The following is a 21,034-nucleotide window of genomic DNA, read 5'->3' on the forward strand; positions in this document are numbered from 1 at the left end:
TGGTTTTTGCATATGTAGAAAGAATATAACAAAAATAACGGCACTGACTACCCATCTACCTTTTTGTTTAGGTTATAGTTTTCATGTTAAAAGCATTAAAATAAATTAATAACATTGTAAACTCACAGAGCCTGGGGGTCAGTGACCCCCATTTGAAAGCTGGAAGGATGTAGAAAAGGAAGGCAAATAATGAAATTTAAAAAAAAAAAAAAAAAAAAAAAATTTAATAATGAAGAGGAACTGCAAAGTTGCTAGGAAAAGGCCATTCTATAACATGCTAAAAGTTATCTATCTACCACCACTTTAGTAGCCCCAAAAACCCTTCATTGGACAGCAATATAAAATAAAAAAGCTGTACAAGTGGCTCGAACAAAAGTTCTTTATTAAGAAAACAAAATGATACCAGCAAACATTAAGTGACACCTTTGGCATTTCCTAAGTCTTCGCAAGTTGAGGAGTGGAATTATTCCCCTCTTACAATATAAAAAGAAAAAGAAATGTAATGCCATTAGGAAGTGCATTGTTCTGTCTTAATAACCATCCTCACTTTATTTGAATAAACCATGCAGACAGTACATTTTCAGAGCCATCTCCATACCTATGGAAGACATGAGCAATACACTGACAATGCAGGTTGTAGGAAGTAGAACAATTAAAATAATGGCTTTCATTTCATTTAAAGTATACAGTATGGGAAATGTGCTTTAATTAAATATACATCGAGTCAGTGATGCTGGCGAAGTCAAGGGAAATCTAAGATGGACAGCTATACAAAGCGAGAACATAACAACAAAAAAATCCCTTTAAAACAAATTTTTTTAAAAAAAAAAGGTTCACAGTGGTTTGAATAAACAATATGTAAATTAGCCACGGCATTCTCTCTCTAGCCCATGAGTGCCCTCTTTACGTATTTACTAAAGCCTTATAGTTCATGTAGATATACTGTATAAAGGGGAATAATGAAGCTTACAGTTTTGGAGTGTACAGTAACACTGACAGAAGGGATGCAATTTAGCAGATAAAATGGCTTATGTGCTTTCCAATAGAAAAAGGCGCAGATGAGAAAGTAGTGACTGCAGTAGCAAATACAACTCATTAAAAAGGAAGCAGAAAAAAAGCCACAAACATCTAGCTAGATGGACCTAACCAGGACACGTTACACATAAAAAAAAATGAGATTTTGTACTATAATACAAGTCCAAAAAGAAAGCGCTTTATTTATTTCTTTGCTTGTTTTGTGATCATGCCTCGTGGTGGCGTTACGGGTCTGCTTGCATTAGGCTTCTTTTTCTCTGCAGGTTTTAGAATCTGAAAAAAAGGGAAACATAATCAATATCCTAGTAGATCAGTATCAGACACCTAGTATATGTGTGGCAAGTGGAGAGCAACACAGAACTTCTGTCTGTAGGGCACAACAGACTGTAGCTTTATCTGAAAAACACATTTTATATACAGGTATGGGATCTGTTATCTGGAAACCCATTATCCAGAAAGTTCTGAAGTACAAAAAAACATCTCCAATAGATTCCATTTTATCCATAGAAAACAATTTTTAAAAAGTATTTCCTTTTTCGCTGCAATAATAAAACAATATTGTGTTCTTGATCCAAACAAAGTTATAACTAATTGGAAGATTGGAAGTAAAACCAGCCTATTGGGTTTATTTAATGTTTATACAATTATCTAGAAAACTTAAAGGTAGGAAGATCCAAATTAAAATAAAATAAGGTTATCCGGAGAATTAGAGGTTCCGAGTATTCTGGATAACAGGTCATATACCAAATTATTCAGGTATGGGACCAGTTATCCAGAATCTGTGGGTTCCCAGATAACCTATCCCATACCTGTACATGCTCACATTAAACTTTTACACTGCGCCAGGTTATACATCATGTTAATCACATGATTTCACATAATAGCAGGGGGTTAATCTTGTGTATTTTAGCTCCTTTTTCAGTGTAAAAACATTAAGGGGTGTATTTATTAACACTGGAGACTAATATCACTGCTGATGTTGCCCATAGCAACCAACCAGATCTTTTAACTTGTGCCGGTTGGTTGCTATGGGCAACATCACTGAAGAGGTCTGCAATGTTATTAAATATGCCCCTTAGTGTGATGACAGAAGGACAGGGATTTTGATTGTCACGGGTTTGACAAATTAACAAAATGCCTAATGTGCCATTAACCTCAGGGTTTTTACTTTCTTTAAAGCGCATCCCAGATTGTGGCTTCCCATTCATTTAAGTGGAAAACACATTAAAATGCCATTTAGCATAGCTCGAATAGCGCAAATGACTTGTTTCACTAAACGTTTGCCCAGGATATAATCAACTTTTTAGAGCACAGAGCCAGGAGAGAGTGAATAGTTTCCCAATTAAACCATGATTTCTATTACAGGTCTAGAAAAGCATTTCTGACCTAAAATCCACATTTCTAGGGTACATGAGCCTTTCAGAAATAGGATTGAGTTAAATGTGTAAAGCTGGTCATACACGCACAGATCTGGCAACGGTTTTAAACTATAAAGGTAGGCGGTAGTATGACAGAGGGCATAAACTTTCTTACACAGCTATTAAACAGTTTACTTAACCAAGTAGCTGAAAGTTTTGTGCATAATTAAAAATGGACACAGTTCTGTACAGCAATCATACCTGGAAGGAACACATTAATGTTTCATCTACACTCATCATTGCTCCAGCATTATCAAATTCCCCACAATAGTTTGGGGCTGAGAACAGAGTAACCAGTTGTCTCTTGGCAAAAAATTCATACCCATCTTCAACCACCTAGAAAGAAAAAAAAGCAGCCATTAATTCAGGGGGCCAAACAAATCTCACATTAGCTGCAACAGTTATATAAAAAAGAAACCAAGTTTGTGGTTTTTTCTCTCTTGTACATTTATAAAAAAACAACCAACCTGTTTTGATAATTTCACTTATTTCAAACCATTAGTCAGAAGAGCTTACAGCTCAATTGTTAGCATGTTATAAAAGCAATGTGAAACTATGTTTTAGAAAACAGACCTTACTGAAAAATAAACAAGGTGGTTTCCCCACTAGTGATATAAAAAAAAAAAATAACTTTAAATGGGTGGTTCGCCTTCCAAACACTTTTTTCAATTCAGTTGCTTTCAGATTGTTCCCCAGAAATAAAGACTTTTTTCAATTACTTATTTATTTTTTACTGTTTTTCCAAAATCTAAGGTTAAAGTTGAATGTCCCCGTCTCTGGTGTTTCAGTCTGAGAGCTCAGTAAACTCAGGTGCAGACTCTAAACTGTTACAATTTTACAACATTTACTTGATCCATTTCTTAGCAGCATCTCTGGAGTATTAGCAACTATTGTATCAATTCTAACAGCTGCCTGTAATGAAACTCAGGGATTCTTCTCAGCAGAGGCAAATACAAGAAATGTATCAACTAAATGTATCCATTTAGAACAGTTTACAGGGTCGGCGACCCCCCTCCCAGGGCTGCTTCAGAAGGTGACATTTGACACTTCAATATTAGAAAAACGGTCACACATAGAAGATAGAAAGTGATTGGAAAAAGTCGTTATTTCTGGTGATCTATCTGAAAACAACTAGTTGTTTGAAGGTGAACAACCCCTTTAATGAAACCCAGAGATTCTGCTCAGCAGGGACAAAGATAAATGAATCAACTAAATATCCATTTAGAACAGTTTACAGGGTCGGCGACCCCCCCCTCCCAGAGCTGCTTTAGAAGGCGACACTGGACACTTCAATATGAGAAAAACAGTCACACATAGAAAATAGAAAGTCAATGGAAAAACTCTATTTCTGGTGATCTATCTGAAAACAAGTAGTTGTTGAAGGTGAACTACCCTTTTAAAGGGGATGTTCACCATTTGTACAAGAGAGCTAATTTAAAAGCCCGTGTCATTAAAAAGAAAAAAAAAAGAATTTTTATAAGTGTTTCCTTTCAGCTCTCTCCTCTCTTATGGGATGGGCAACACACACTTCAGTGTAAGAGATGCAGGACTGAATCTGCACTGCACATGCCTTCTCTCTCCTGCTTCCTTTGCACGTCTGATTCGCCACATTTTGCCAGCCAACAGAATGAAGATATGCAAAATGAATTAGGAGAGAGAAGGCATGTGCAGTGCAGATTCAGTACTTCATCTCTTACACTGAAATGTGTTGCTGATCCCATAACAGAGGAGAGAGCAGAGATGCATTGTAGGTAATTCTGAAAGGAAACATTTCACTTAGTAAAGATAAATTACTAAAAAAAATAAATAAATAAAAAAAAAAAAATAAAGATTATGACATGGGTTGTTAAATTAGCGCTATTATCCAAAAAGTAAAGATCCCCTTTAACCTCTTTGTGCATCTCCTAAAGGTTACAGGTTGACAATACACACAGATACAATTCAACTTATTTCACAATATACCTGATGAGCTCTGCAGATGAGATCCAGATCATGTTTGTGAAGAAATTTTGCAACCACTTCAGCTCCAAAAGTAAAAGATACACCTCTGTCGTTTTCTCCCCACCCTAGGACATCTTTGTCAGGATCAGACCAAAGTAAGTCACACAGAAGACCCTGGTCTGGAACATCAGTAGGCCGCATAATTCGTCGGATCTGTTCCATCGACTGAAGATCGGGAGACAAGCCTAAAATAAAAATACATTTATTATATATGTGCTGTAAGAGCCTGATACAAACAGTAGGAACAGACTTTAGTTCAAATCACAGTGTTGCATTATGGGATTATCCAATGGCACATAATGATATATAGGATACTTTATAGATCAGCTATTGTGACATTTTAAAAGAGACCGGCTAAATTCAGGGAGAAAAGATCACTTTAAGGCATTAACAGTTACCTCCATGACAGCAAAAGATCTTCTCGTCCACTATAGCAGCTATTGGCAAACAATTAAAGCAATCTGTGAAGGTTTTCCATAACTTTATATTATATCTTCTTTTGCCTAGGTAAAAATAAAGTTATAGAATTGTCAACAGCTGAACACATGCATGTCTTGTACTTGAAACAATACAGAAGTACAAATGCAAATATACATGACACTCCCCAAAGGTCTCATACCCAAAGGGTCAAACATAAGAGTCAGTCATACATTTCTCATGTATGTAAATTAAGCAAGGGTCCTTGATGTAGCATGATCATGAATTAATGAAACATTTAAAGGAGAACTAAATCTTAAAAATGAATGTGGCTAAAAATGTCATTTTACATACTGAACTTGTTGCACCAGCCTAAAGTTTTAGCTACTCAATAGCAGTAATAATCCAGAACTTCAAACTTGTCACAGGAGGTCACCATCTTGGAAAATGTCTGACACTCACATGCTCAGTGAACTCTGAGCAGCTGTTGAGAAGCTAAGCTTAGGGGTCATCACAAATTATCAAGCAGAAAATGGGGTTGGCCTGTAATATAAGCTGATACTACAGGACTGATTATTAAATTCTGGTGCTAGTTGCACTGGTTTATGTAGTAATTATCTGTATTAAAGGGGTGGTTCACCTTTAAAGTAACTTTAAGCCGGTTATAGAACGGCCAATTCTAAGCAACTTTTCAATTGGTTTTCATTATTTTTTTTTTATATATAGTTTTATAGTTATTTGTCTTTTTCTTCTGATTCTTTGCAACTGTCCCCTTCTAAAAAAAACAAATGCTCCGTAAGGCTACACATGTATTGTTATTGCTACTTTTTATTACGGATCGTCCTATTCAGACTCTCCTATTCTTATTCAAATCAATGCATGGTTGCTTGGATAATTTGGCCCCTAGTTACCAGATTGCTAACCTTCAATAATAAAAAATTAAAACAAATTGCAAATTCTCAGAATATCACTCTCTACATCATACTAAAAGTTCTCAAATGTGAACTACTCCTTTAATTACTAATCAGCCTTATACTGTGACATTTATATTCTATGTCTACTATATATTGTATATTGAGTGGGTCCCTAAGCTCAGTAAGTGACAGAAGCACATAGCATGTGAATCAGCAGAATAGATAGGGAGCTACTGGGGCATCTTTTGGAGACACAGATGTTCCCTGCTAAAGGGCTGAGGTTGTCTTGGGCTGGAACAGAAGCCCAAAACAGTATGTACAACATTTATACCTTCTTTAGTTAAGCTTTAGTTCTCCTCTAACACCTTTCCTTGCCTCACACACTGCATGACAAATACAGTGCAGCACAGCAGAAAAACCAGACATTAAATCTACAGCACAGTCAGGTATGTAACAGAGCACCACACATTGCCCTATCCACACACAGCAATTCATAGTCTTCAGTGGATACCAGTGTAGAAGTTACCCTCTTCATAATAAAACACTTTTTGAAGACACCCAAAAAAAGTTGCAAAGCAGTGAAGTTGTTTAAATATTCAAATAATCAACTATAAAAGAAAATGTATATTGTATGTATATTAAAGGGGATGCAAAGCCAAAATGTAGGTAAAATTGGTCAGTACTTTTAAGCCAGTGTCAAACCTATTGCTTAGCCATATCCAGAGATCAACAAAGTGGTGTGTGACACTATCACTTAAAAATCCATGTCAACAGCAAGTTTATGTTTAACAACATTGGCTGTTTTTGCACAGTTCATTTCATGATGTTCAGCAGCAGTGATATGCTGCCAAGGTTATGTGACTATGCAGAGAAGCATCTGGAGACCCTTCTCACATCAGTTTCCGTACTTCTCTTCATCTGTCAAGTTTAGTCTAAACAAGCTGAAAATGAACAAGAAGCAGATGCAGAGGAAGCACCTCTGATGGCTGGCAAGCAGTCCAAAACTACTAAAATTAAAAACAAAAAAAGTGAGTGGAAATTTAAAATAAGCAGAGACATTTTTACAATAAAAGGGGTAATTTACCTTTACATATGATATCAAACAGCCTATTCTTTAAGGGGATGTTCACCTTTGAGTTAATTTTTAGTATGATGTACAGTAATATTCTGAGACAACTTACAATTATTATGTGTGGTTTTTGCGTTTAGCTTTTTATTCAGCAGCTCTACAGTTTGCAATTTCAGCATAGGGTCCAAATTACCCTAGCAACCATACACTGACTTGAATAAAAGACTGGAAAATGAACAGAAGAGGGCCTAAATAGAAAGAAGAGTAAGAAAAAGTAGCAACAAAGAATTTGATAGCTGGAAAGTATCAGAAGAAAAAGGCCAAGAAATAACTACAAAAAATAAAAAACTGAAAATTTGCTTAGACTTAGTCATTCTATAACATACTAAAGCTAACTTAATGGTGAACCACCCCTTTAAGCTTTTTAATTGGATTTTTGTTTTTATATTGGGAGTTTCCTCTTCCAGTATTCCCTCTTTCTAGCTTTCAATGTAAAATTTATCGAAGAGGCTACAGTTTAATGGTTATTAATTATCTTTACAGACAGACCAGCATCCGTAAACTTTTCAGCCCGTCATTCAAATTGTTGGGAAGGGAAATGTGACCCTGGCAACCAGATAGCTGTTCAACAGCTGAAGTTAATCCAAAATAAAGTGACATATTGCTAACTGTTAAGAAAGATCAGTCTGCACTTTTATGCAAAGAGTGCTTTACTTTCCCTTTTTAAATGGTAAAATGTAGGAACTTACACTCATCATAAAAGCCATAGATTCGGTTAATGCTGGCACATTCATGATTGCCTCTGAGGAGGAAGAAGTTCTCTGGATATTTGATTTTGTATGCCAAAAGCAGACAGATGGTTTCTAAAGACTGCTTTCCTCGGTCTACATAGTCTCCTAGGAATAGGTAGTTGCTTTCAGGTGGGAAGCCACCATATTCGAATAGTCGAAGTAAGTCATAGTACTGACCATGAATGTCGCCTAGGGAGAAAATACATACAAAGCAGTTAAGCATTAAAAAAAAAAAAAAAAAAAAAAAAAAGTAATTTGCAAACCGAATGGTCACTAACACACACTGGTGGGGGGGGAGCTAGTTAAAAAGTTACTACAATGTAAGCCCATACCAGCATATGCATTTGACATGTTAAAAGGACAGATATAAAGAATATCAGATGTGACGTGATGATTTGCCGCCTGCAAATCTTGTGTTACTTCCCATGCAGCAAGAGACCTTTGTAATGTAATTTTTATTTCAAATAAACCAGTCTACAGATGTCTACAGTAGCCAAGCATTGCCACTAATTTGCATTATCTAGATATATGGATGGGATCTATTGCGCTCGGAACCTGGGTTTATTGTGGAGAGGTCTTTGTGTAATCTGGATCACAATAATTAACATTTAATGTTGATGTTAATTATTGTTATGCCATCAATGTGGCTTTATTGAGCTTAATTACCATCACAAACAAGGTACTGTAGGACATGGCCTTCCCATAATTCAGAGCTTTCTAGATAACTGGTTTCTGGATAAGGAATCCCACACCTGTGCTACTTTAACAAACAATTGATGGAGGAGCTTTACTTTCGCTCAGAGGTTTAGAAAAGCACATCTAAATGCTTGGTTGGGCCTGTTTGAAACTAAAGGTTGTATAAAAAAAAAAGTTACCATTTGTATCTGAGCAAACCAAGAAAAAAATATACCACGTGGGGATTGGTAATTAGGCACAGAGGGGTTACTTTATTAATAAAAAGGGATTTGCCATGTTTTCACTAATAAAGCTATAGTTCTCTTTCCAATGCACAGCCTATTTAATTCTGCAACAACTGAACAATCTGGCACAGTGATGAGGGTGATTATATTAGTTAACAGATATCTAGTATAAGATATATTTATTAATCAGCTGCAACTGCCTTTCTTGCCATTAGGTGGAGTTGCTTGATCAGTTGCAGAGGCTCAGAGTATTGTATTGATGTCAGAACAGGCTTGACCAATAAGACTTTTCAGTGATAACTAGGTTATTCATGCAAGGTAGCATTATATTTAGCATATGCAGAAAAAGGCATGCATTGGTGGCCTAGACTAGAACAAACTTGAACAGCCCAGCTAACGGACAGGTAAGAAAAACAACTGTACCAACATAAGCCATTGGATTTACACACACAACACTCACCACATATTTTAAGAGGTGCTTCAAGCTCAAGTAAGATTGGCTGACTGAGGAAGATTTCCCGAGACTTCAGGCAGAGCCCTCGAATCTCATTCTCTTGAAGTTGTACATTTTTTCCTGGTTTTGATCCTCTAACTGGAACAAAAATAAATTGTTAAACATAAAGGGTATACTAGAACATAGCAGGCAGTTGAAAATAATGCAGTAAAAAATTTAAAAAAAAAAGTAATAATCATGTATCCTGGATGCATAAATACATAGTCCAAAGTCAATATGTGTTTTAAATTCCTCAACTTTACAATGTTAAAAACCTTAACATCATCTGTAGAGCCACTGTGGCCTGAATAGGTATGTCCGAATAGTCCTCACCCAAAAACACAGTGGTAAATGGGTAGCAACAGCTCTGTCTGGCTTCTAACTGGCTTATATCTTTCAGTGCTAAAAGTGAGAGCAGCAGAAATCAGCCTGGTAAAGCAGACAGTATGAAGTGGAATACTGCTAGAATATTGCCATTGTAAAATTCAAGGAAGGGTCTGTTTTTTTGTACAGAAGTAAAGAAGTCATAGGCCGTTCAAACAGGACAATGTCAGCTCTGCTAGTTCAGCCCATGGGATGAACAAACTGTAGTGCATTCATTTGTAAAATCTAAAATCCAAACAAAACATGATGTTTGACAAGCCCATGTCATGAGCACTATGTGGAACACAGATGGTAAGTGAACAAATGTATGCTAGTTATGAATGGCCCCACAAATAAGGCATACTTGTCTCATGCATATGTATTAGCCAGAAATGATTGATCAGATACATATTTAAGCATATTCATGTGACTTACAGGGGCATTCTCAAACTAAGAACAATTTGTTTTCAATGAGTGCAACATTTAATGCAATTTGGGATACTTTACAGTTATCATGCTTAAAACAGGAGTAGCTTCTTAAAAATATTTTAGGAACAAGTTCACACTCGGTGTAAGATTTTTATAGACTTCTGGATGGGGATATAGCCTGGAACTGCATGTCGTAGATATGCATATGGGTTAACTCATCTTGGTGCTACTGGACCTTTATATATTTGTTTTGACTTTTTTCAATTACCGTTTTAAATGAAATCCTTCTACTCTCACCTTTATAGGCACATTGGTCTGTATTTTATGAAGCCAAAAACTGCCTGAGGTATCTGAGCAGGTATAAAAAAAAAAAAATCACAGCTATAAAGCAATAGGGGGTTATGGTTTTGTATCAAAAAATAAGTCATTAAGCTCAAAAAACAATATCTGACAATATCATTGGGAGATTTTCTCTGACCACGTCTACGGGAGATGCTTTTCTGTAACTTTCTCAATAACAGGTTTCTGGATAACAGATCCCACATGCACTATGTGATACAACTACAAGCCACACACCCATCCTCCTCCTCATAATCTATAGCAGGGATCCATGTTTGCCTCATGTATTTCAGATGTGCTGGAAGAACATTAACCAACACAGCCTGCTTATATACTCCAATATAAATACTGGAAAAACTCATAAGCCAATTGGCAGCCTGTCACGACGATGAAAAGTCTTTCATACAGCCAGACTAAATGATTGCAATATATACTTGTTACTCTAACTAGAAGTGCATAATCACATTGAGAAACAACAGGAATTTGGGTGTTTAAATGGAAGGTATTTAGTGTGTTAAAAAAAAAAAAAAAAAACAGTACTAGCAAAATACCTAAAAATAATATGTGCCATACAAAACTTATTCATAAGTAGTATTTATCTAGCATTTACTACTCCTTAGAATAAAACTGCTAGAAGGATAATTTGGGAGCAGAACATTCTTTAAATGTAAACAAGAATATGCATACAAATATATTAATGTTCTGCTCCCAAATTATTCTTCTAGCAGCTTTTATTCTACAGGTTTGCAATTTGTGTACACTAGTTATATGTGTGTGTCAAAAAGGCAACGGAGCAGTGCAGCTAATGTTGCCCTGAATGTAAATCTCGCTGCCTAAATGGCCATAGATGTGCAAATTATTGCCAATGTCGACAGAAGATCATCCGTGCCAATCTTCTGACCTGCAACTAACCATTCAGTTTAACATTAAGTAGTAAAGAACAAATCACAAAATGCTCGGGCCATTAATTGACAGCAATCGTACAAAGTTATGTCCGACTAACAGTATTGACAATCTCCCAGGCAATACATGCAGAGATTTTATCGTTATTCGATTTATTTAATTTTTTTAACCTGTCCAATAGACTAACGACCAATCGCCATGGTACAAAGATTGTTGGGACAATCCACACACAGCCCGAAAATCATACGAACCTTCATTTCGTATGATGGTATCTTTGCTCCATCCATTTGTTTATTTAATTGTAGAGGGTCAAGCAGGCTCATAATAACCAAGCCACTCTGAACCCGAGTGTGGGTAAAAAGTAGGGATGCACCAAATCCAGGATTCGGTTCGGGATTCGGCTTTTTTCAGCAGGATTCGGATTCGACCGAATCCTTCCACCCGAACCCTAATTTGCATATGCAAATTAGGGACAGGGAGGGAAATCGCGTGACTTTTTGTCAGAAAACAAGGAAGTAAAAAATGTTTTCCCCTTCCCACCCCTAATTTGCATATGCAAATTAGGGTTCGGATTCGGTTCGGTATTCAGCCGAATCCAAAATAGTAGATTCGGTGCATCCCTAGTAAAAAGCAGCAGGTTAAATATGGGCAGTAGTGATGCAAGGTTATATCCCATACTTGCAGGGGTTGGGTGGTTTCAGGTCACAAAGGCAGATTGCTGTTGTGGGTCCAGCAGCTGGTATTGCTAGACACAGCCCCTGCACCTACCCTTTCATTTTACTTATTTTCAGGGAGACTTGCCCCTTGGCAAAGTCTTTGCCTGACCCTTACCCTCCATGACATCATCAGCAGATTCAAGTAGGAAAAAAAAAAAATAAACGTATGTTGATAAATGCATTTTAGTCACATTATTAAAGAGGAGCATGAGCTTTAGATACATGTTGGTCAGTAATGAATTTCTGATAACATTTCACAGGTTTCTTATTACAATAAGATTAAGAGTATATTCAATTTATATTGTGTAAATCTGTATTTTGGCAATTGTTCCTTTAATGAATGCAACAAGAAAACAACACAGGTGCACACAGTGTCTCCATGTACGTCACGGCTCTTAACACAATGCAACGCATGAGATACTCTATTTATAAAATGAATATTCCCTATAAGATTTTCAGAGTGAGCAAAGGTTTGAGCACTTGCTTGTGATTTGCAGATACCTTAAAGGGGACACAATGGGTGAAGAACAAGTATTTGCCATTGGAGAATATATCTTTAAAATTGAAGGAATTAACTTTAATCAACAAATTGTGCCATTTTAAGATTTCCTCAAAACCTCAAAGTATTACCAGTCATCTGTTCCAGTGGCTTCCTCGTGCTATGGACACTTTGCCCAAAACAGATAGGCACCCCAAGAGGGAAGTAAAAAAAAAAAAATGAAACTTCAATTTTACATTTCCTGATTTTAAGTTGTCCCCTCATTATACACCATTTTTGTAGTCCCACCAATATAAAATGCAGTTACCCAATTTAACACCATTTTTTCTGGTCCCCTGAAAAACATAAAATGGGGGTTCTACTTTATATATTTTCATAAGTGAAGGCAGATTTGTAATTAGTGACCTACCATGCTTCCCTACAAGGACCAGTAGGCCAAGCCTGCTATTCATTTGTAACAGATGACGCTCTTCTAAATGTGACATTTATGGGGTTAACACTGTATATTATTTATTGTTGAAAATATCTGTAGAATTTCTGTAGAATTTTAAGAGTGACTTTCAAAATTCCAATAAATAGCCTTAGGGTTTGGCATAACACCTTGTTCAACCAGAGTTCAGGGAATAGGGCTTTTGATGAAACTTTTGCCAACTGTTTTTAATCAGATTTTTCAAGGTGTGTTATTTCTTGAGCTAAACCGGCAAATGGAAGCTACTCCATGTGCTCCATATGAGGTATAGATAATCCTCCTGCATAACCGACTCCTGCTGACAAACAAAGGGGTTTTGGGCTGTATACTGGTAACCTACTAATCTCCCTTGCAAAGACCAACATGGAGTAGGTTCTCCGTTTAGACCAAGAAATAAAAGCTAGATGTGATTTCCCACAGTACCACACAGTATTCGGGGTCGTGCGTATGCAACTATATACATATGTATGGTATCGAAATGCGCCCCAGCACTCTCAATAGTGTAGTCAGCGTTGACCTCAGTGCACGGTCCTGTGGGGGACCCCGTCACGTCCCCACTAGAAATATCCAGATAGAAGAATGAAGAATGAAGCAGCACACGATTCTTTGCAAAAGTGTATATTACAGATATAGCATCAATACAGCAATACATATACATATGTACGGATTTTGCACATTGAATACAAATCAGGGGCAAGAGTGACATTTCTATAATGTATAGATGTGAAGAATACATCCCACAACAACTCCAGCAAGAAGGCGATCAAGCTAATCAGCACAATAATAATCACCCGAGTAAAGATCAGCCCGGCACCCTGTCTAGAGGACTAAACCTACCCCCCCAAGAACGACTCTATTTACATGGTTTGATGCATTGTGAAAATGTATGTTATATGTCCCCTTTAACTGAACTCCCAAATGACAGCGGCTACTGTTCCCCCGACAACAACGTGAGCACAAGCCAGTCCGGCCAGGATGCTACAAAGCCCGAGAACACTGGCTGCCCTACTACTTACTAACACTGTAGAACATGGCACATTCACATAGGTAGCACATAAGCGCAAGTCTTTCACGCCTGTCACACACTATAGTGAAAGGGGGGTGTAAGTGAATAGCGGGCAGGCCTCTCAGGGTATCATTCTCACCTTCTAACAGTCGCTGTATGATGCTGTCGATGTTTAGCTTGTCAACATCTGCCATAGCTCCAAAAGTCTAAATGGCGGACCCAACAAAACGTCGCCACAAAAAAAAAAAAACAGACGTCCAAGTGCAGTAGAGGCCGGGGCAAGAGGCTGTAGTAGCGCCGCAGCGTCTTTTTCTTTATTATTATTAATCCCACTCACACGTCTTCCGCTACTGAATCCCGAGAACCTAACAAAATGGCGCCACCTCCTCCCCTGCCGGCCCGCGCATGAATATCAAAGTCCGACCTGGTACATTTTAAAGAGCCAGGCGAGCGCACGTACAGTCAAAGCTCAACCCAACGTTTTGTCTCAGTGCGCAAGCCGTTTCTGATATCTGTTCAGATTTTGAGAGCTGGGATTATTTGTTCTGGTGCTACGAGTTGTACTGCGGCTGTGAGCAGTGGTTATCGGGTATGTGCATCATAAGTGTCAGGGTTGTTGTGTGGTGTTCATTGAAAGGGTTTTATCACCATGAAACGATGTGAAATGTTGACTATGTTTAACAAAAACAATATGCCTATAATAAAAAGAAACATTAGTGATTTTGTTACAGAAGCAGATGAATATGGCTAGTTTGCATCAAATTGTTTTTGAATACAGAGAAACCTCAATTTTACATTCCCATATTTATATTCCCCCATTTTACATCTTTTTATTCTGTGGTCTCACATATATATAATTCATAATACATTTCCCTAATTTTATGTTTTGCTGGAGTTTACACCATTTTTTTTCTGGTCCACTGAAAACGTAAAATAGGGGTTCTACTGTAGTATGCACCAAATAGCTTTATATCCCAGATGGTAGAAACCTTACAGCACTGCCGTCACAAATCATGGGGCTCCTCATTGACCTGGACACCTGGGCAATGGATCCTGCAACTAAAATTGGACCCCAATGAAAAAATCGAATTAATTGGCACCTCCCAGTTCAATTCATCCACTCCTGTTTATGCCTTAATGTCCACAATAGTGGTGTTTCGACCCGCACCATACTAACCCGCACCCTACCAACCCACACCTGCCCCACCATTCCCCTTTATAGACCTGTGCCCACCCCGCTGTGATGTCATGAAAGGGACGGGAGCGAGTCTATAAATTTAGGGGCCAGAAGCAGGCAGTGCTATATATTATACCCGATAACTTTCTAGTAGTTGATCAATGCCATGGTGTGGATTAGACTGAGCGCTGGCACTTTCTTTCTGTGTTAGCTGTTATCTTGTGTCAGGGAACTTCTCTCTTGTTACATTCTTATTAGGGCAGAGACACATGCTCAGATTCAGGGAGATTTAATCGCCCGTCGATAAATCGCCTTTTCTTCAGGGCGACTAATCTCCTCAAACTGCCTCCCGCCGGCTAGAATCTAAATCGCCGGTGGGACTCTGAACGTTACGTTTTTCGAAGTCACCCGAAGTTTCCTTGTGAGGCGACTTTGGGCGATTTTGGAAAACGAAGCTCACTGATTGCCATCCCGCTGGCGATTTACATTCTAGCTGGCGGGAGGCAGTTCGCGGAGATTAGTCGCCCTGAAGAAGAGGAGATCTGTCGCTGAGCGACTAATTTCCACGAATATGAGAGTGTGTCTCTGCCCTTATTCTGTTGATAGGCTGCTGGGGCGTGGGGAGGGAGAGGGAAGTGGGTGATATCACTCCAACTTGCCGAGCAGCAGTAAAGAGTGACTGAAGTTTATCAGAGCAGTCACATGACCAAGGGCACCTGGGAAACTAACACTATGTCTAGCCTTATGTCAGAGCAGCACTATTAACTGATGCATTTTGGGTGAAAAAAATGTTTTCCCACGACATAGTACCTTTACAAGATGAACTACCCATTTAACTGCAGTAATTTCAACAGCTAATTGACTGCAATGCATCTGATGAAATTTCAGCATTGGGATTTTTTTGGCAAAGTGACAAAAAGTCTTAGTTTCAACAAGCTTTTATTTTTTAACAAAAACACAGATAACTAAGGCTCCCTCATTGGAATAACTTGATTCAACGTGGTTTATTGATCAATGTTTACTGATCAAGCAAATTACTAATCAAAGCCTTAACCCACCTATTTAATCTTTCGCTCTCAACTGGACTGTTTCCTTCTCAACTAAAACATGCTCTTGTCACCCCCATTCTGAAAAAACCCTCTCTTGATCCCTCAAATCTTGACAACCTCCGACCTATCTCTCTGCTACCTTTCATCTCTAAACTACTTGAGCGCCTAGTCTACAACCGACTTACCTCATTCCTCTCTGACAATAACCTGCTGGACCCCCTACAATCTGGTTTTAAACCACAACACTCCACGGAAACTGCCCTGACTCGACTAACCAATGACCTTTTAACCGCTAAAGCCAACAATCATTTCTCACTACTAATACTGCTTGACCTCTCAGCCGCATTTGACACTGTAGATCACCCTCTCCTCCTCCAGTACCTCCAGTCGCTTGGCCTTCGTGACACAGCCCTGTCCTGGTTCTCTTCTTACATCACCAATCGTTCCTTCAGTGTCTCCTACAATGGAGTACCATCTTCTCCCCTACCTCTTTCTGTTGGAGTTCCTCAAGGCTCTGTCCTGGGACCATTACTATTATATCCCTCTATACTTCCTCCCGTGGCAAATTAATAAATTCATATGGTTTCCACTACCACCTCTATGCTGACGATAATCAGATCTATCTCTCATCTCCTGATCTCAACCCAGAACTCCTAACTCGCGTCTCCTCCTGCCTGTCCGCTATCTCTACCTGGATGTCGCAACGCTACCTTAAATTAAACCTCTCTAAAACTGAAATGGTTCTTGTTCCTCCAATTAACACCAGTAGCATCCCCGAAGTATCCATCATAGTTAACAATTCCACTATCACCCCCTCTCCCCAGGCCCGGTGCCTTGGGGTTATCCTAGATTCTGCCCTGTCATTCACTCCTCATATCCAGTCACTTATTAAATCATGTCACTTCCACCTAAGGAACATATCCAAAATACAATCATTTATCACCCAAGACGCTGCCAAAATTCTTATTCACTCTCTCATCATATCGCGTCTAGACTACTGCAACTCTCTTTTAATTGGCCTCCCCCTCCAGAGACTGTCACCTCTCCAGTCCATAATGAACACTGCTGCGAGGCTCATACACCTCAGCAACCGCTCCTCCTCTGCCTCACCATTCTGTCAATCCCTGCACTGGCTTCCGTTACCTTTCAGAATCAAATTCAAATTAATGACACTGACTTTCAAAGCACTTCACAACTCTGCTCCACCCTACATCTCTGAACTCATCTCTATATACTCACCCACTCGCTTACTACGCTCCTCTACTGACCTGCTACTCAACTCTTCTCTCATTACCTCCTCACATGCTCGCATTCAAGACTTTGGAAGGGCTGCACCCCTCCTCTGGAACGCTCTCCCACGGTCTGTCCGACTTTCTCCCAACCTTTCTGCTTTCAAAAAATCTCTGAAAACGCACTCGAGAAGCCTACCCTCACTCTGCTTAACTACCAAACGCAACACCACATACAGTACCACATTTCTCACCCACTTACTTCGATTTTGCCCACTCCCACACCTTGTGTATTACTCCCTTCCCTTTAGACTGTATGCCTATGCATAGGGCCTTCCTCACCTCTTTGTACCTGTATTGATTGTGATGTTTGTTACTCCATATATTCTATATATGTAATTCATGTGATGTAGTTGTATAATCACATTTACTTTACAGTGCTACGCAATATGTTGGCGCTATATAAATACATGTTAATAATAATAATAATAATAATAATAAATACCCAACAATCTGCAAAGGACATCCCAAAAAGATACAAAGGGCATGAAAATTAAATATATGTCACATTACTAAATAAATACAGTTTTAAATGGCTGCTTCAATAAAGGTCCTACTTCCCAATCCTTCTGTAGATTGGCCTGTCTTTTCATTTCCACTGCTTTTATACAAGCAGGAGGAGTAACAGTTATCAAGTCAGAAGCAAACATGCTTGATGCACAGTCTTTCACGAGGAAGAAGAATAGGAAGATAAATACAATTATAAGAAATAAAGACCAATTACACCTGCATGTCTGTTAATTTTACTCTTCCGTTTGACGTTGTTTTTGTTTTGTCATATTTTCATACAAATCTTTTTGTCAAGACAGCCTGTTGTACTGTACTTAAAAAAAAAAGTGCAAGAGGTCTGTATAATGTACCTTTAGTTTGTTGGAGTAAACATTTCTAGTTGTGTCTAATAATACCTGTATTCAGATTACTAGGTCAAACTGAAACATTGTGAAAAAGATAATAGCAGTCATTGTGAAAACCACTCAGACCACAGTTTCACTCATTGTCAGACTGGCCCACCGGGATACCAGGAAAACTGGAGGTAGGCCCAGGTGTCGGGGCCCTTGAGCTGCTAAAGATTTGGCCTATTTCATGGCTATTTCCTATTTCTTTGAGAACAAACAGGTTAAATATATGGAATAATAGATTATAGTATGTAAAGAATAGAGACTAGGAGAAAAGAGGTTGATTGAGGAGAAGAATAATAATAGTACTGAGAGTGGGCCCCTGGTCAATGGTCCTTTGGTGGGCCCCTGGTCTAAGTTTTTAGGGTGGGCCCCCGGTGTCCCAGTCCGACACTGGTTTCACTCCAGCACAATATATGCTAAATGTTTTGTTTAACCTTGCAAATTCCCAGTGCTGATGAGTGGTTGTCTCTGTCTGCCTTTATGACTTATATAGCTTGATTTTGCCTGCTACTTGCTCCTAATTTATTTGGGTGGTAATTGCTATTTTATTCCCTCTAAGTTTTGTGCTTGTGCTTTTGTGAGCTATCAAATATAAAGACTTGACTGGTTGCTATGGGAAGATGCACTAATGCACTTTTGTACCTTTGTTAGCTAAGGAGGACATATTGTGTAAAAAATAAAATGTGGCAGTTAGTTGCAGATTAATGATATGTGGGGCTTCTAGGCCACATCCACACAGACCCCCTTTCTAGGCTACTGCAGGCATACACTTAAGCTCTCTACGCTGGGTCAGGTTCGGCATGTCGTTACACCGCAGCAGCAAACATAAAATTAACTATTAAATGAAAAAATAATAATTGAAAAAAGCAAGATGGGCCCCTGATTACACTGGGCCCCTAGGCAGTAAGCCTAGGTTAACCTGTGCAATAATTTGCCCCTGGTGCTAGTGCACTATACTCTTGAATATAGAAGGAATGTGCTTTAAAAAGTTATGTTTTGGGCTTATTTATTCAAATTTTCTCCACAAACCCTAGTAGTCCTGTTACACTTCCTACTGCCTCCTTTCACAGGCTGTACAGCAGCACTTAGCACACTGCACTGTAGGATAGGAACCATTCAGCAGCTAGGCTGACCTGATAGGGAACTGAAGCATGTCTGTGCTTGTGTGAGTGCAGGGCTGTAATTGGCTGTCCCCCTCCTACTTCTGGTAGGGACTGTTAAGACTCACCCACCCCTCACTTAAAAAATATGGACAGGGACGAGCAGACCTAATGGAAGCTCCAATAAAGGGACAATTTTTAAAGATAATTTTTAGGCCAGAGTGAAACCAACACCAAAGAGTATTCATCATTGCCTACAAGATTAGGGGAATCTTCAGTTATGCTATTTGTCTCCTTTAATCAGCCCTAAGTGTATTTACAAGGCTGTATTAAAGCCTTTGTAGATTCAAACCTGACCACATAGACTACAATGATCAACTATGCTTGTATTTAATAAAGTATTATGAATACCCAGCGAGCAAACTTTTGGAAGTCAACTGATTACAAGAACTCTAAGTTTTAAATAAAGGGAAGCAGAAATAGAGACTAGATTAAACATCACCAAATTAAGGCCTTGTACTCTGTACTAGCAATTATTCCAAGGCAATATGAACAAAAGAAGCAGCTAAAACTTTGTAAACATGGGTTTATTGTTTTTGACTGGGACAAGTGAAGTGCTGCCAGATATTCATTGCTGTTATATTGAAGTCTGTCATATCATTTCTTTGCAGTTATGTCTTTGCTAATATCATTTTGGCAGAAAGATTATTCCTTGATGGAAGATTCAGCAGTTATTGATTGGTTGTTAAAATATAGATTTCTTGTAGTAGTACTGTAATGACAACAGCTGGTCAGGAACCCAGAGAAGACTTCTGGCAATAGCCTGAGGAGGACATTTTACTGTGATCATGATACATAGTTACTTTGGTTTGGAAAAAGACAACTTTTGGTCTAGAAATACATAAAAATGGAAAATCGTGTTAGAAAAAGACCACATAACAACTGTAAAAAGTGTGCTATGCTGAGGGTATAACTACAGAAAACCCATTAGAACACTGAAACACCTAATAGAGTCAATTACAGTTGCTACCCATAATTCCTCAAAATTGATATCCTTGTTTATATTACATTACATTCCTTAACTGGAAATAATGTACTAAAGTACCTTACCTTCCTAATACACTCTTTTAAAGGAACAGTAACACCAAAAAATAAAAGTGTAGTAATGAAATTATAATGTATGGTTGCCCTGCACTGGTAAAACTGGTGTGTTTGCTTCAGAAACACTACTATCATTTATATAAACACGCTGCTGTGTAGCCATGGGGGCAGCCATTCAAGCCCAGGATACACATAAAATAACAGTTCTGAAGAATCTTATTGTCTACTACAGACCTTATCTGTTATCTGCTGTATATCCTGTGCCTTTTCTCCTTTTTCAGCTTTGAATGGCTGCCCCCATTGTACCAGTGCAGTAGAACAGTACATTATATTTTCATTACTTTAAGAAACTTTGTTTTTTGGTGTTACTTTTCATTTAAATAATTAAGTAAATATTTCCTAGAATAAGGTGCTATAGTTCTTATTATAAAAAGTGCATGTAACAATTTTATCAAGATTTTATAGTTTTTGATAAAAAGCATTATTTGAGAATTATCATTTATCATTTTACATCATTATTATTTTCAGACGATATGTACATAAATCATCCCTTATTGTGGTAAAGGACTGCACACTGTTGCATTCAACTTTGAGTGAACTTTTTGAGTGAATAAAAATAAAAAAATACCTACAGTGG

General features: G+C 38.2%; 1 protein-coding gene across 1 annotated transcript; it reads right to left on the bottom strand.

Annotated features, from left to right (window-relative positions):
* Positions 1–365: 365 nt before the first annotated feature.
* On the bottom strand, positions 366–14,180 carry ppp1cc.L (protein phosphatase 1, catalytic subunit, gamma isozyme L homeolog). Its single transcript, NM_001087839.1, is given in 7 exon segments — positions 366–1,308; positions 2,655–2,789; positions 4,416–4,639; positions 4,853–4,957; positions 7,604–7,834; positions 9,026–9,157; positions 13,922–14,180. Coding segments are annotated over 7 exon segments (972 nt in total). The 5' UTR covers positions 13,977–14,180; the 3' UTR covers positions 366–1,218.
* Positions 14,181–21,034: the final 6,854 nt, after the last annotated feature.

The sequence above is a fragment of the Xenopus laevis genome, chromosome 1L (genome assembly GCF_017654675.1).
Source record: "Xenopus laevis strain J_2021 chromosome 1L, Xenopus_laevis_v10.1, whole genome shotgun sequence".
Lineage (NCBI taxonomy): Eukaryota > Metazoa > Chordata > Amphibia > Anura > Pipidae > Xenopus > Xenopus laevis.